Raw genomic sequence first — 17,433 nt, 5'->3', positions numbered from 1 at the left:
AGAAGAGGTAAGGTAACGAGAGCTGGACGGCCATAGCTGCAAATCAGATTAAGGAAAATCCATGCGGCCATTTTATAGCAGACATGGTTGTCAATATTTCTCTCTCTGTCTCTCTCTGCAGTGACTGGAGTAAATGATTTCTGTGTTACAGTAAGTGTGCCTTCCTACCCACAGCAGACTACATACAAACACGGACGCACACACATGCCCTCCCCTCTCTCTAGCATCTATGTCTGTGTTACGTGCCACAAGGTCTGGTGCGCTAGAGGTAATTTGGTTGAGAGGTTTACCGTCCCCCCGAGAGAGCCCAGGATGGATGACGCGAGTCTCGGTACTTTCTCAAATGATCTTGTCTGAGCCCTGCAGCTCCGTGGAGGCTGGATGGTTCATGAGCACACTGTTTTTTTAGCGATGATGATATCACAGACCCCGGACTCAGGATCACATCGCCATCACAAAAAGATGGATGATCTAATATCGCTGCTCTTCAGAAGTTTGAAGTGAGAAAATTTGCTACTGGAGCAGATGTCCTTACACCCACACTGTTGCCTTCAACGATATTGAATACAAGAACCAACATAGTTCTAATTCTGAAACTAATAGCAGTGAAATGCTATTTTAACTCCATCAGGCAGGCACACCTGAGTCATGGCCAATAGTTGCTCTATGAGGTTCTATCGTGGTTCTGGGACAATGAGGTGCTATAGTGGTTCTGGGGTAATGAAGTTCTATCGTGCTTCTGGGACAATGAGGTTTTATATTGGTTCTGGGAGAATGAGGTTTTACAGTGGTTCTGGGGAAATTATGTTCTACTGCGGTTCCGGGACAATGAGGTTCTAAAGTGGTTCCGGGACAATGAGGTTCTGTAGTGGTTCTGGGACTAGATGAGTGGACAGGTCCCTACCTGCAGGAGCAGGTCTGATGCAGGTCGGACTCGCTGCTGGAAGAGGACACTCATGGTCCGGTTTTGTTGCTCCAGGTCAAACACTCTGGTCCGCAACTTCAGACACTCCTCCCTCAGATCCTGCACGGGGAAAAACAACAGAGAGAGTTATTACAAGCAGAGGTGTGAACTTACAGTGATGTGTGACTGTCCTAATATGGACACCATAAAGGTTGATCAGTTAACACGAGATAATGAGAAGTGTCTAAAAAAAAAAGTGAATGGTAAGATTAAGTTTTGCGCTACTGTATTACATACATGTCTAACTACATCACTGGATCTAATATTAGTATAATTCTGAGACATTTTTATAACACAGTTGCTATGGAAACCAGACTCCTACCTTTTGGGTGAGCAGTGCCTGCACAACTTGATTGGCAACCTAAAACAGATTGAAAAAAGAAACAAGAATTATCCAAACGTTTTGTTCAAGCTGTTTAGTGATGGACCATAATATGGTGGCTGTTATGGGTGAGAAAGATGAGTGAGAAAGAAAGAAAGAAAATGTCTCTAGTTGACCCACGACCTCAACTCTAAACTGCCCCTGCCCTGTGCATGCCGACGCCGCACTTCCTCACTTCCCCTCTTCCTCCAACAACATTTTATACACTAGTTCCTCCGACCGCTTACAAAATTATTACAGGCTTTAGTGAACACGATGTCCCAATACATTACAGCATTGTCCCCCCATCTGCCCTCCCTTGGAGGAGTGTGTTGATTCCTAAGGGGCCCAATCATCATAAATCCGACGCAGGGTGGCAGAGAAGGCCAGTAGCGGCCCGGCGAAGCAGAACAGATTGGAGCCAGACATGCTGCATGTCTTCATGATGTTTAATTGTCTTCTGTTGATTCTGTATTGACAGCAGTGTCAGGGCTGATGTAGTGGCTTGGAGAGTAGGGGGTTGTGTCCTGAATGGCACCCTATCGCTTATATACTGCACTACTTGACGCCATAGGCCCTGGTCAAAAGTAGCGCACTATATAAGGAATAGGGTGTCATTTGCGACACAGCGGTCAGTCGGGGAGAAGAAGTGGCGGGCTAAAGTACTGTTGTGCCTGGGCTTTGCCCGCAGAGCGCCTCACTCCCCTACCACTCTTCCGAGTTTAGACCGCAATGCCCCATCGACTCTGACTCTGATTACAGCCCATTGATTGCTCGTTAATTCACTGTAAGCACGCATTGGCTTTTTCTCAGAGGTGTCCTCTCTCCCTCTATTGAATAACGGGAGATGGAGTAAATATGATTAAGTGATTGAGCCCTGTGGGGGGTGATACAGAGCTGCTCCTGTAAAACTGGAAGGGCACTAATTCAAAGAATATTTAATGATCTTCAAGTTAGCATCTAAATTACAACAACTGATAAATAAAACAACTTATAAAGGCTTTATAGAGCATTTATAGTAAAGGTCATACTACATGAAGTGTGGCATGACAGTCTCTTGCATCTGATGCATTGCCAAATGTGGCATAACTCCTTTTACCAGCCTTTCAATAGCATGACATTTGCACATGTTATTATATATAATTATATATATCAAAAAAAATATCATTTTAAAAACTAAAGTGAGTGGCCAGCCCAAATAGCATCTCAAACAACCACCTCTCTGCTTATGTAGAGATAATAATCCACAATATTTTTATTTAAAAAATGCATCATTACTAAACAAGCACTGCGTTCTCTTCAGTTTCCAAGAGTCCTGAGCCCATCAGCAGAGTTGTTAGAGCTGTGGAGATTTCCGCATCACAACATGCTCATTAGTGAGCTAGCTCCAGTCGGAAGAGACTTCAGAGGACAACACAACACCAGACCAGACAACAGAGCAGCACAGCCCTTGCTTTTTGAGGTCACGGAAATGGAGAAGAGATTTGGTCTGGGCCCACCCCAGGCATTAGCCTCCAAGGCTGCAGCACGGTGTGGAGTTTCATACAGTATGCTTGGAGCGTTTCAAAACAATTGCATACCACGGAAGGACTGTTAACAACACAGATAAAGTATTGTTAACGCTCCATGTATCTCTCTATCCTTTTCTCTCTCTTTCTTTTTCTTTCTTTCATTCTCTGGCTTTCTCTGTCCCACTATCAATCTACATCTCCCCTCTCCCCACCCCCACTCCCTCTGGCACCAGAGCCCAGATCTCAGGTCATATGAGTCCCAGTAGCTGGCACCACAGTGTAGACCAGTCTGTCCCTTCTGTCCCCCGCGGGCCTCCGGCCTTCCCTCAGGGTGACTCAGTGTGCGGTCTGAGCCAACAAGCTCATTAATTGCTGTCATTCGGCTCCCTCAGGCCACCATTTACCCAGCTTCTCCCACAACACAGTTCGCCGTCAGAACGCAAAGTACCTCTTTCTCCATAATCACATTTCCTTTGGAGAGGAATTACTTTGGAATTGCATTGATAGAATTTGAGAGCAGGAAAATTGTGTATTGAGAAAAATCTCAAAGAAAGTCAGGAAAGGTAGAGAAGGATACTGGAAATAGTGCAGTGTTTGTAACCTGTTTGATCAGTATTATCGGTAAGATCTTAAAGAAAGTCGCTAAAGGTAGATAAGGATACTGGAAATAGTGCAGTGTTTGTAACCTATTTGATCAGTATTATCGGTAAGATCTTAAAGAAAGTCACTAAAGGTAAATAGAAAAGAATACAACTCACAATAAGTCACAGAATAGGAAAGAAATAACATGTGTTCCTGAGATGTAGGCTATCATTAGTGTGGTGAAAAATAGAATTCCCTCATTGAGGTTGAGGGCTGGGTGAATAGAGTAAGGGTTGGACTACTCACCTCATCTAGACAGTGCTCATACTGCTCCCTCTGGCTCTCATTCTCCAAGGCCAATGCTGAGTTTTCCTCCTGTACAGCAAAATAAAACACATTTAGTGATGACTGAAATCCCCCGAGAGCTTGTCGTTAAAAGCAATTCATACAGTTTGTATGCATCAGATTTATTTATGAGCCCTTTACTAAAACAGTAATGAAGGAAGAGGTAAAGTGATTAAAGTAGTATATAAAGAAATACCAGGCGGTGCCTGCTAGTCAATTTAAATAAATAAAAAACAATCACAGGTGGTAATAGAACAATCAACATATAATTATCTACCCTGATTGACATGCACTGAACAAAAATATAAACGCAACATGCAACAATTTCAAAGATTTTACTGAGTTACACTTCATATAAGGCAATGAGCTAATTGAAATACATTCATTAGGCCATAATCTATGGATTTCACATGACTGGGAATACAGATATGCATCTGTTGGTCACAGGTACCTTAAAAAAAAGTATGGCTGTGGATCAGAAAACATGTCAGAACTGTATCTGTTGTGACACCATTTGCCTCATGCAGAGCGATAAATCTCCTTCGCATAGAGTTGAACAGGCTGTTGATTGTGGCCTGTTGAATATTGTCCCACTCTTCAATGGCTGTGCGAAGTTGCTGGATATTGACGGAACACGCTGTCGTACACGTTGATCCAGAGCATCCCCAACATGCTCAATGGTGATATGTCTGTTGAGTATGCAGGCCATGGAAAAACTGGGACATCTTACGTTGTGCAGATCCTTGCAACATGGGGCCGTGCATTATCATGCTGAAACAGGAGGTGATGGCGGCGGATGAACGGCACGACAATTGGCCTCGGGATCTCGTCACAGTATCTCTGTGCAGTCAAATTGACATCGTTGTCCGTAGCTTATGCCTGACCACACCATAACCCCACCTCCACCATGGGGCACTCTGTTCACAACGTTGACATCAGCAAACCGCTCACCCACACAACGCCACACATGTGGTCTGCAGCTGTGAAGTCGGTTGGACATACTGCCAAATTCTCTAAAACGAAGTTGGAGGCGGCTTATGGTAGAGAAATTAACATTCAATTATCTGGCCACAGCTCTGGTGGACATTCCTGTAGTCAGCATGCCAATTGCATGCTCCCTCAAAACTTGAGACTTCTGTGGCATTGTGTTGTGTGACAAAACTGCACATTTTAGAGTGGCCTTTTAGTGTCCCAAGCACAAGGTGCACCTGTGTAATGATCATGCTGTTTAATCAGCTTCTTGATATGCCACACCTGTCAGGTGGATGGATTATCTTGGCAAAGGAGAAATGCTCACTAACAGGCATGTAAACTAATTTGTGCACAACATTTTTGAGAAATAAGCTTTTTGTGCGTATGGAAAATGTATGGGATCTTTTATTTCAGCTCATGAAACATGGGACCAACCCTTTAGATGTTGCATTTATATTTTGTTCAGTGTAGATGTGAAATGATACTGCATATGTGGCCAATGAAAATAATGCCAAAGGCATTTGTAGTCTCTCCAATCTTTGTTTTCATATGAAAAACGATTGATGCAACAAATCATATCTGTGTTGTGTAGCGCAAGACTACATTGCCAGAGAACAAGATAACAACAAGAGAGGATTTGCCGGAGGTCGAAAAGGTCAGGTGTCAACCATAAGACAGGGGCCAACTAATAAAAACCTGCAGAAGTACAGTATCTCACAATGAAAGGTCAAGGGGATTGAAGTTACGATCCTGAACTTTAAAGGTACAAGTAAGAAGTTAGGTAGAATGGGCTAGAAGGGGCTAATGTGAATATGTCCTTGTTTTAAGTGGGGTGGGGTGGGGGGTGAATATTGCTTCACCTTTTAAGGGAGAGGGGCTATTGATCTCCTCTGTTTCTAGTTTGTCAAATGCAGGCGGTCCAGGCAGGCCATATTAGAAGCTGTCAACATCGCTCCGGCTAGCTCGCCTCTCTCGGCGCATGCCCTTTAGTACAAACAGCCAGCCTTTGATTAAAACCCAGGCGAAATAATTGCACCTAACATATTCTCCTGTCTTAATCGAAATGGCACAGAGCTAAAACAAACAAGCAACTTTGAGATGTACACAAAAAGCCCTTTACAAAAAAAAAATCCCTTGTATTATTACGTATGAATATTAGTAAAGTAAAAACTCCTAGTGAAGGCAAATAATTACCCAGAGGTTGCATATAAGCATGTTTTTGAATTTTTCTTATCATATTCTTTGTGTGGGTAGTAACTGGTTGAATCATCTTTCTCTATGGGATAAGGGGTCGGAGAAAGGTGAAGTGACGTGCTGTATTGACATTATTGTTGATATGGGAAGTATGTGGGAAGATGCATCTACTTCCATCAAACGGCGCCTGATAACCACACATCGAAAAGCATCCAGGATGAACGCTGAACATTCTCTGCTCGGTTAAAAGCATTTCAGACACCTTCATTACAGAGCTCTTTTGCCACCTTCTATTGCAAAACGTCACGGAGAGCGTCTGACATCGCAGACCGAAATCTAACAATAAAAGTATTATTTGAGCCTAGTTGAAAAACAATATTTGGGTACAGCCACAGCGCATAATCAATTTCACTGTGAATGAATGAGGAGCTCGGCTGCGACGTGTTATCAACAAAATGCTCAACTAAATAAATGTCTCATGTCAGAAAAAAACATTTTGAATGGGGATGAAAAGAGCAACTAAATCACATAATGAACATGTATTCATATTAGAGCATCCTGTCAATGTATTGCTTCTACAGCCGCTACAATTAAAGCATAGCAACTACAACTGCTGTTGCCATAGATTTTGAAACATATAAATTATGCATGCCATTATAAGTTGCTTTTTATAGAACAGAATACATGCATGATCATCCAGATACTTTTCTCCTGCTGAGTTCCCATGATTAGAGAAGTGGTTTTCTAGAATCAGGGATGTATTTTTCTTTTTAAACTTCAATGGAAATTAACTAGCTAGGAAACAGAGTTACAGACAGCAGGAGTTTTTGCTTCTGGCTTACAGTAGGTTTTGAATTGGGGTGAGGAGGGTGGAGAAGGGATGAGGGATTGTATGGACAGGGCTAGAGCTGGCTGCACCACAGTCAGTTCTCACTCGGCCTGTAATTGAACAGGAGTTAGAGCCAGCCCTGCACTGAGACCAGAGTGCCAGCTGTCCTTCAGTGACGCCTGTAAGCCAGGCCTCCTTTCCCTGGCACATGGCTGCCAACTGTGCCAGCCAAGCTGCATGGGCACAAGGCTGGGCAATGGGCATGCACACTTGCTCAAACTGCAGACAGTTACCCAAGAGCCAGTCACTTGCTTGCTCTAGTGCTCTGTCTTACTGTGGAGTCTCTACAACACTCACTTGGGTGGAAAGCTAGAAGCATTGAGAGTTGAGCTGGAATGGATGAGTTAGGTACATCATCTGACGCGGTGACTTGTATTCCATCCTCTGTCCAAATCCACTCGAGATGAACCCTAACTCATTTTGTCCTTCGACCGAAAGTCTAATCACTCAACGACACTACTTTCATTAGAGTTTTTTGGGTCCGTAAAAAATATATAAATTAGAGTGGCAGCATTAACTGATCCTCCAAGCATCTGTGAAAAGAACACACGTTTTTCTTCTTCTCCAAGATGGATTTTTTTCATAAAGGATTCAATCTAAACTTAAAGGAAGAACCGTTTCTAAAGGCATAGCATGCCCACCATGGTAATGAATGATATCAGTTGGGCTGGGCTGGTGGGGGGGGGGAATAGAAATGGGCGCCCTTACTTAGTGTCATCACCGTTTACACATAACAAAAGCCAGTGATGTATTGCCTCGCTGTTGTTCTAGCCGGTTCTCTTCTGGAGGAGCATCCATCACAGATGCAGCGGACCGAAGAAAATGGCAGATAAATTCCGATAAACTCATTTAGAATGTAGCTTTTTGGGGTAATGTGGGAAGCTTCCTCCGACAAATCACGAGACAGGCCAGCCATTATTTTTCTTTGACTGCAGGGAAGACAACTTATACAGTGATAGAGGAGCTATAAAAACAACAAGCAATTACATTGCATTTTGTTGTAATTAGCCTTAACTGCAATTTCTGTCAGCGTTGCGTTAGTGTCACTGTTAATAATGTCTGTAGAACGTGCCGGTTTCTTGGGTCGTCTATATCTGGCAGCGTTTTCTCACGTCTGAGCTGTCCATAGTGGCTGAGGAGAAGACCTGGGTTCGAGTAGTATTATTTGTTTTTTTTTATACTTTTTCTGCACTTGATTGAGCTTGTCTGGCAGCAATGGGACCAATGGAGTGGTCCTAAAAGTGCAAAACCAAACCCTTCCCATCGGGCACTCCGGTAGGGGTTCTATCATACGCTCAAAGTATTTGAACATTAGCCACAGACCCTTCATAAATGAGTAGGTGGGTCTCTGAGCGTAATTTGATTAAGTCTTAATAGACTTAGCCCCTTTAATTGCTGAGGAGATCTGAAAGCCTGGTGTGTCAGTCTAGTGGGTATACTGTATGGTCGGAAACAATCGGAATCAGAAGGATTACTCAAAATGGATTTCTGACTCAACTGTTGCTAATGCTGAGAACAGAACACACAGTGGAACAGTGAAGGAGCGCTATGGAAATGAACAAAGACATTTGTAAAGGCCCCAAGTCCCGAAACCTGAGCCCTCTGTGGAGCGCTTTGCTCTTCAAACAGCAGAGCGCACAATCCTTTGATAAGACCATTATGCTCCAGACTGCAAACATAAGAAGGAGAGCCTGGTCGCGGAGGCAGAAGGGTGAGCCATGTTTTAAACTGTACCTCTAGGGTGCGCAGACGCTCCAGAAGGAGCTTTGTTTGGTCCTGAAACTCTTCCGCTCGGCTGATGCTGCCGACGTCTGGCAGCAAAGGGTCTCCAGAAGACGGCAGTGGGCCGCCACCGCTGCTGTTCTGCTCCAGGCTGTCACGCGTCTTCTGCACCTCCTCCGAGAGTTTATCCTGATAGACAGACAAGAGGAGAGAGAGAGAGAGAGAGAGAGAGAGAGAGAGAGAGAGAGAGAGAGAGAGAGAGAGAGAGAGAGAGAGAGCGAGAGAGCGAGAGAGCGAGAGAGCAAGAAAGAGAGACAAATGCGGGAGAAGAAGGAGAGAAAAAGAAACATAGAGAGAGAACAGAGAGGAGAGAGCGAGAGGGGAAGAGAGAAAAAAACTATTAAACTCCAAAACATCCCCTAATCCCTAATCGCGTTTCACTTGTATTTCAAGAGAGTGGCAGTGACCTTGAGACCTCTCCATCTTGTCTGCCGATAGGGGACCCCACACCCCCCTTTCTCCCCCTTCACACCCTGCCTCAGTCTCCAGCTGTGACACTAATACACAGAGGCGGAAATTAAAAGCAAACATAATAAAATTATGGGGTCCCTGTTAATGGCTCACCAGGAGATTCACAGACCAGACAGCATCCTGACATTGATTAGCTAATTAGGTACTGTACATTCAACACAGGATATAGAGTACTGGTAAAGGAGGATATGTCATGTGTCGCCTGTCAATTATTCTCAAGTATTTTCACACTATCCTAGAAGTCAAGGAGGGATTTTCTTTCACTCCGATATTACCATTCAAATAAAGTATATCATGCTACCTTGGTCTTAAATCAGTACACGATGTTGTTTTGTATGTGATATTGAGACATATAGCATAGCCATAGCCTGTTGTTAAATCTAATATACTGTATTTACAACAAACGCAATTTTCCTTACAATTGAATACAAAACCCCTACCAATGGGGATTTATGATGGATTTCCTGCATCCAAAACAAAGTGATATGTCGATAATATGAAACGCTTAATCCTCACTGGACTAAACTGGGCATTCATCTGTATGCATTGAATGTGCTTTTAAAAAAACAACACCGCTTCTGGGGTGATATAGTTGCCATGAATCCTAAATGTAGGTACATTTCAACAGGACAGATCGAGACACCTTTAAATACTCTACATGCATGGCTTAGTCCGATCGAAGGAGGTCACCGCCCTTTCATTTGCAACATCCATTTCACAAACCCTCTTATCTCCATCCTATTCCAAATCTGATCAAGGACCAGAGAGGGATGAAACTACAATTGAGCTGGGAGTTAGATGTCGTTTAAACCTCAACACCATGCCTATAGCCAGCCAAGGAGCTTTGCAATGCAAGTAAATGGACTTTCCCCCCAAAATCTCACCAAAGCCTTTTTTTTGTTATCGCCTGATGTACACCTGTGCACCTCTGTTAAATTTTCATTCAATCCTTCTCTTCCCCCCTTGACAGTTAATTGTCAAGTCTGATGATAGGCTTTCACGGACGCAGACAGCCATGGCTGGAGACATTGACAGATGAGGTTGAGTCCTTGCTAGCGCCGCCATATACAAATGCATTCCAAATCAAGTCGTCCCTCCCTCCCGAACATGAATTGGAAATGCTGTCCTTGGCAACAACTAGCATTACATTTTGCTTTGAACTTTAAAGGACTATTCCAATCTTGGCTAAAACATACCGGTGGTTCCTAATCTTGACTTTGTTTGATTATTTTGTTTCGCAGGCACTTTGAAACCAGGGTTGTATTCATTTGTAAAAAGTTAAGCATTTCTTATTAAAACAAGTTCAGGTCGTCCCTCCCTGTTCGAGTTAGTTTTCTTCCGTTTGGTGCATAATGAATATGACCCATATCTCTCCCCCAGTAATGGTACCATTAATTGAGAGCTTGTTCTTATTACCACAGCCCTGTTACGTCTGATTGCTTGCTGAACATCTGGTTACAGTAGGTACAGTCATCTCGGTAACCTAACATATGTCTCTCTCCACATGTGTGTGTTTGATGCATCCGTTCACATAACTTAGAGCAAAATCGATCCCCCCACCCTGGCACACGTCAGAGCGAAATCAATCCCCTCCACTGGCACATGTTGACAGATCCTAATTCCATGTTAAATAATCCACTCAGGTTGATTAATTCTGGGGCTGCTGTTCTTCTGTATAATACCCATCATTTGAATAATCACAGGGTATCTGGCTATGTGGAAATATGGTCCACCGCTGAGAGAGACTCTACAACGCAAAAGGCACCCTGTTCCTGTTATGCCTAGTGCTAAATACTTTATGGGCCCTGGTCAAACATTGTGCTCTGTATAAGGAATAGGGGATTCAGAGTTATACTCCCTACTCTCACCCACAATAAATCTAGCTAATGCATGTATTAGGCTATTTGAAATGTATACTGCCATACCCCCATTTTCCGTTATGATGCAAATGTGTTATATTTGTTATTTTATTTCACCTTTATTTAACCAGGTAGGCCAGTTGAGAACAAGTTGTCATTTACAACTGCGACATGGCCAAGAAAAAGCAAAGCAGTGCGACACAAACAACAATGCAGAGTTACACATGGGATAAACAAACGTACAGTCAATAACACAATAGAAAAATCGATATACAGTGTGTGCAAATGTAGTAAGATTAAGGGAGGTAAGGCAATAAATATGCCATAGTGGCATAATAATTACTATTTAGCAATTAAACACTGGAGTGATATAGTAGATGTGCAGAAGATGAATATGCAAGTAGAAATACTGGGGTGCAAAAGAACAAAAAAATAAATAACAATATGGGGATGAGGTAGGTGCGAGGCCATTTACAGATGGGCTGTATACAGGTGCAATGATCGGTAAGATTCTCTGACAGCTGATGCTTAAAGTTAGTGAGGGAGATATAAGACTCCAGCTTCAGTGATTTTTGCAATTCGTTCCAGTCAGCAGAGAACTGGAAGGAAAGGCGGCCAAAGGAGGAATTGGCTTGGGGATGACCAGTGAAATATACCTGCTGGAGCGTGTGCTACGGGTGGGTGCTGCTATGGTGACAAGTGAGCTGAGATTAAGCAGGGCTTTACCTAGCAAAGACTTATAGATGATGTGGAGCCAGTGGGTTGGCGACGAATATGAAGCAAGGGCCAGCCAACGAGAGCAAACAGGTCGCCGTGGTGAGTAGTATATAGGGCTTTGGTGACAAAACAGATGGCACTGTGATAGACTACATCCAGTTTGCTTGTTGTTTGCAGTTGGAGGCTATTTTGTAAATTACATCGCCGAAGTCAAGGATCGGTAGAATAGTCAATTTTTTAAAATAATAAAATAAAATAAAAAAATTATCCCCTTTTTCCCCCCAATTTCGTGGTATCCAATTGTTAGTAGTTACTGTCTTGTCTCATCGCTACAACTTACGTACGGGCTCGGGCGAGACGAAGGTCGAGAGCCATGCGTCCTCCGAAACACAACCCGACCAAGCCGCACTGCTTCTTAACACAGCGTGCATCCAACCCGGAAGCCAGCCGCACCAATGTGTCAGAGGAAACACAGTACACCTAGCGACCTGGTCAGCGTGCACTGCGCAGGCCCGCCACAGGAGTTGCTAGTGCGCGATGAGACAAGGATAACCCTACCGGCCAAACCCTCCCTAACCCGGACGACGCTTGGCCAATTGTGCGTCGCCCCATGGACCTCCCGGTCAAGGCCGGCTGCGACAGAGCCTGGGCTCGAACCCAGAGGATAGTCAATTTTGCGAGGGTATGTTTGGCAGCATGAGTGAAGGATGTTTTGTTGTGAAATATGAAGCCGATTCCAGATTGAATTTTTGATTGGAGATGTTTAATGTGAGTCTGGAAGGAGAGTTTACAGTCTAACCAGACACCTAGGTATGTGTAGTGGTCCACATATAAGTCAGAACCGTCCAGAATAGTGATGCTAGACTGGCGGGCGGGTGCGGGCAGTTAGTTTTACTTGCATTTAAGAGCAGTTGGAGGCCACAAGGGAGTGTTGTATGGCATTAAAGCTTGTCTGGAAGTTTGTTAAAACCTGTTGAGGACAGAGGGCGCTGTTTTCACTTTGGGGGAAAATCGTGCCCAATTTAAACGGCCTCGTACTCAATTCTTGCTCGTACAATATGCATATTATTATTACTATTGGATAGAAAACACTCTCTAGTTTCTAAAACCGTTTGAATGATATCTGTGAGTAAAACAGAACTCCTTTTGCAGCAAACTTCCGGACAGGAAGTGGAAAATCTGAAATCGAGGGACTGTTCTAGGGCCTGCCTATTAAAGTCCTTGATATTTATTAGTTTAGATGCACTTCATACGTCTTCCACTAGATGTCGACAGGCAGTGAGAGAAGAAATGGAGTGTGTAATTTTTTTTTTTCTTTGATTTTATTTGATACATGTGACAATATCATCGTAAAGTATGTTTTTTCAATATAGTTTAATCAGATTATTTAAATTTTTTCGGGAGTTTTGCCGTGTTCCGTTCTCTGAGTTTGTTGACGATGGAGAGATTCGCTCCACTTGGCAAGTGTGCTTGCTAAATCGAGAGGGGAAAAGGCCGTTCTAAAACCAAACAACGATTGTTCTGGACAAAGGACCCCTTGTACAACATTCTGATGGAAGATCAGCAAAAGTAGGACCCATTTTATGATGTTATTTTATATATCTGTCGTACATGTGAACTAGTAGTTTGCGGCCAGGTTTTGGGCACGCTCTCGCCATAACGTAAACTGCATATCGTAATGAAGTTATTTTTAGAATTCTAACACGGCGATTGCATTAAGAACTAGTGTATCTATCATTTCCTATACAACATGTATTTTTTAGTTTTGTTTATGAATAGTTATTTGGTCAGAATATGTGTGTCAGAAAAAGTGTCAGAAAAATATCCGGACGTTGTGGGAAAAAGATGCTACGTTAGCACAATGTATAACCACTGATTTCAGGTCTAAATATGCACATTTTCGAACAAAACAGTGTGTATGTATAACCTGATGTTATAGGACTGTCATCTGAAGCTTATCAAGGTTAGTCAAAAATTATATATCTTTTGCTGGTTTATTCGCTATCGCTAACGTGCCTATTGCTATCGCTAACGTGCCTTGATGAATGAATGCGGTAGTGTGGTAGGCTATTGTAGTAAGCTAATATAATGCTATATTGTGTTTTCGCTGTAAAACACTTAAAATTTGGAAATATTGGCTGGATTCACAAGATGTTTGTCTTTAATTTGCTGTACACCATCGATTTTTCAGAAATGTTTTATGATGAGTATTTCGGTATTTGACGTTGGTGTCTGTAATTACTCTGGCTGCTTCGGTTCTATTTCTGACGGTAGCTGTGATTGTAGCTGCAATGTAAAACTGATTTATACCTCAAATATGCAAATTTTTTGAACAAAACAGATTTATTGTATAACATGTTATAAGACTGTCATCTGATGAAGTTGTTTCTTGGTTAGTTCGGTTGGTTCTTGGTTAGTTAGGTTGGCTTTGTGCATGCTACCTGTGCTGTGAAAAATGTCTGTCCTTTTTTGCATTTGGTGGTGAGCTAACATAAATATATGTGGTGTTTTCGCTGTAAAACATTTTAAAAATCGAACATGTTGACTGGATTCACAAGATGTGTATCTTTCATTTGCTGTATTGGACTTGTTAATGTGTGAAAGTTAAATATTTCAAAAAAATATCTTTTGAATTTCGCGCTCTGCCTTTTCAGTGGAATGTGGGAGGAGTTCCGCTAGCGGAACGCCAGAGCCAGACAGGTTAACATAGTGTCCAAAGAAGGGCCAGAAGTATACAGAATGGTGTTGTCTGCGTAGGGGTGGATCAGAGAATCACCAGCAGCAAGAGCGACATCATTGATATATACAGAGAAAAGAGTCGGCCCGAGAATTGAACCCTGTGGCACCCCCATAGAGACTGCCAGAGGTCCGGACAACAGGCCCTCCGATTTGACACACTGAACTCTGTCTGAGAAGTAGTTTATGAACCAGGCGGGGCAATCATTTGAGAAACCAAGGCTGTTGAGTTTGCCGAAGAATGCAGTGGTCAACAGATTCGAATGCCTTGGCCAGGTCGATGAAGACGGCTGCACAGTATTGTCTTTTATCGATGGTGGTTATGATATCGTTTAGGACTTTGAGCGTGGCTGAGGTGCACCCATGACCAGCTCGGAAACCAGGTTGCATAGCGGAGAAGGTACGGTAGGATTCGAAATGGTCGATGATCTGTTTGTTAACTTGGCTTACGAAGACTTTAGAAAGCAGGGTAGGATAGATATAGGTCTGTAACAGTTTGGGTCTAGAGTGTCTCCCCTTCTGAAGAGGGAGATGACCGCGGCAGCTTTCCAATCTTTAGGGATCTCCGACGATACGAAAGAGAGGTTGAACAGGCTAGTAATAGGGGTTGCAACAATTGCGGCGGATAATTTTAGAAAGAGTTGGTCCAGATAGTCTAGCCCAGCTGATTTGTAGGGGTCCAGATTTTGCAGCTCTTTCAGAACATCAGCTATCTGGATTTGGGGGAAGGAGAAATGGGGGAGGCTTGGGCAAGTTGCTGTAAGGTGTGCAGAGCTGTTGACATGCTCATTGAAATTCTCGATTATCGTAGATTAATCGTAGATTTTTTCTTTCAAGAACAAGGACATTTCTAGGTGACGCCAAATTTGAATGGTGGTGTATATTTACAAAAAATATATGGGGGATTGGTAAAGATACAGACAATTACATTGATAAAAGCCACAATCTATCTGCAATATTAAAGCTGATCTACCTCCCCCCCCACACTCCTAATTGATGGTGAATAACAACAACTTATCCTAATGCATGGCCTGTGTTATCAAACAAAGCATTTCTCCTACACAAGCCTCTACGGTTTGGCTTTATAAAGAGCATTTTGGAGAAGTGCTGAGCAGTGCGGTGTTACCTTGTAGGCCTTCATGATGTCCACAGTGTCCACGGCTGTCTGCTCCAGCACCCCCTGGTTCTGCAGCAGCGTCCTCACTGTCTCTTCCATCCTGCACATGCACGCACACACACACAAACAGAGGGGGAAGAAGAAGGGGGAGAGGTTTAGAGCCAGCAACACAAGAGGAGACGGTGGGTTTTGGACTGTACCCCAGTCCCTTCCCACTACAGTATGTGGTACACCACACGATGTGGTGCTGAATGGGTACATATGGTGCTGGGGGGGTTCAGAAGTGCATCCACTGAGGCAGAGTATTGACTGACTGCCTCTGCCCCAGTGCCTCTATGGGACTTGTGATACGGTTGTGCCTCGATTTTTGTGCCAAATATTGATTTCTCTCAATGCAAACCAGAGATTTTTACCCCACAGCCTACATCAATATTCTACTCCTCACCCCTGATTCCCATATGAATCACTACAATGGCATTACCTCTTGTTCTACATTCTCCCTGGCCTATTCCAGGTAAAAAACACATCCAGTGAGAGTTGGACCTTTAGGGAGATTGTCTAGGATAGGGCTCCCTCCATTGACCCGGCTGGAAATAGGCCTACAAGTCAGAGTACAAAGAGGTGGAGCGATGAAACCATTGTGACATTTCAGGAGAGGAATACCATTGTGGTGCAGGGAGAGAAGGCCAGACTTTGAAAAACGAAGACGAATTCCAAATCATCATACGGACAAAGCCAGGGACACAGCCAGGGACACAAATAGGGACACAGCCAGGGACCTAGCCAGGGACCTAGCCAGGGACCTACTGTAGCCAGGTACATAACCATGGATGGACAGATGGGTGTGTCATAAGATCTCTATCTTAGGAACAGCATTTCAACATTTCATGGGCAAATAGACAGCAAAAGGACAGATAACTTGATGTTGCCGTAAACAGCATTAGGCCACCTACTTGTGTCTCACTGAATTCCCTGTCGGTGTCAGTCACCTTCAAGTGGTGACACTTCTGATCATCCTTTCAACAGTGACAGTTGACACTGTTAATTGTTCAGGCTTAACACGCTCTGGAGAAGGCAACTCAGCCACGTTTGTTTTGTTTGTTGTTTTGTTCTTACATCAGAGCTCAGTGAGATTTTGCCTGGTTTCCCGTCGCTGTTTTCACAGTTGAACTGTTGCATGATGGCTTTAGCGTAGGCAGGGCTGTGCTCTGCCATCGTAGTAGCCGCGCAATCTGGCAGGTTGAGTTGAAAGCCAGATAAGCTGGCTATAATCAAGCCTAGCTAGCTGACTGACTGAGAGGCTGAGTGAGTAGTCCGGTCTATGGCAGATTGCTGTAGCCCGCAGCTTAGAACACGGTCCTTAATCACTGTGGTCAGGGATAGGGGGTGTGGGACTGGGACATTGTAGTCAGGCCAGGTCAAGGACTTTATGACTGAATGACATACTAAATCAGATTAGTATGGTATTGGAAGTAACCAACATGGGGTAACTGACTCATTCAGAGTTGATTGACTTAACGTTAGTTGGGAAAACAAATATGGCTGAGCTGAAATACAGTAGGATTCAGTCATCCTCTTCACAAACCTACCGGTGTGTCTACAGTGTGACCAGGGTCATGAGTTTTTTACTGGTCAGATCATGTCGTAAGGAATAACTCCTGACCCTTACTTTGATTCACTAGATTAATTACTTACCCAGTATTTACATTGATACTGTATTATAAAGCTAAAAAATATATAAAAAAATCCTGCTTCATCAAAACAACTTTATTTCACTATTTCATTCCCTCAAAATCTTCTCTTCCCTAAAACAAACATATTCAAATCAAATTCTCCACATTCTCCGCCACATTACCAGACATTACCAGTGGTCTGACCCCGGTGACCTCCACATGGCTAAGTGACAGGATGATGGGGGCCTTTGATGTTCCTC

At 43.4% G+C, this 17,433-nt stretch overlaps 1 protein-coding gene across 6 annotated transcripts in view; it reads right to left on the bottom strand.

Moving 5' to 3' along the window:
• LOC129859633 (nck-associated protein 5-like) overlaps positions 1 to 17,433 on the bottom strand; it is a 157,551-nt gene that overhangs the window by 37,566 nt on the left and 102,552 nt on the right. For all 6 annotated transcript variants that reach the window (XM_055929666.1, XM_055929667.1, XM_055929671.1 and 3 more), the window contains 5 exons: positions 15,510 to 15,600; positions 8,553 to 8,729; positions 3,725 to 3,793; positions 1,287 to 1,325; positions 905 to 1,024 (listed from right to left, as the gene is read on the bottom strand). In XM_055929666.1, the coding sequence (XP_055785641.1) occupies positions 905 to 1,024; positions 1,287 to 1,325; positions 3,725 to 3,793; positions 8,553 to 8,729; positions 15,510 to 15,600 (496 nt within the window). The remainder of the gene's footprint in view (positions 1 to 904; positions 1,025 to 1,286; positions 1,326 to 3,724; positions 3,794 to 8,552; positions 8,730 to 15,509; positions 15,601 to 17,433) is intronic.

The sequence above is a fragment of the Salvelinus fontinalis genome, chromosome 7, assembly GCF_029448725.1.
Source record: "Salvelinus fontinalis isolate EN_2023a chromosome 7, ASM2944872v1, whole genome shotgun sequence".
NCBI lineage: Eukaryota > Metazoa > Chordata > Actinopteri > Salmoniformes > Salmonidae > Salvelinus > Salvelinus fontinalis.
This window is presented reverse-complemented; position numbering and strand designations above follow the sequence as displayed.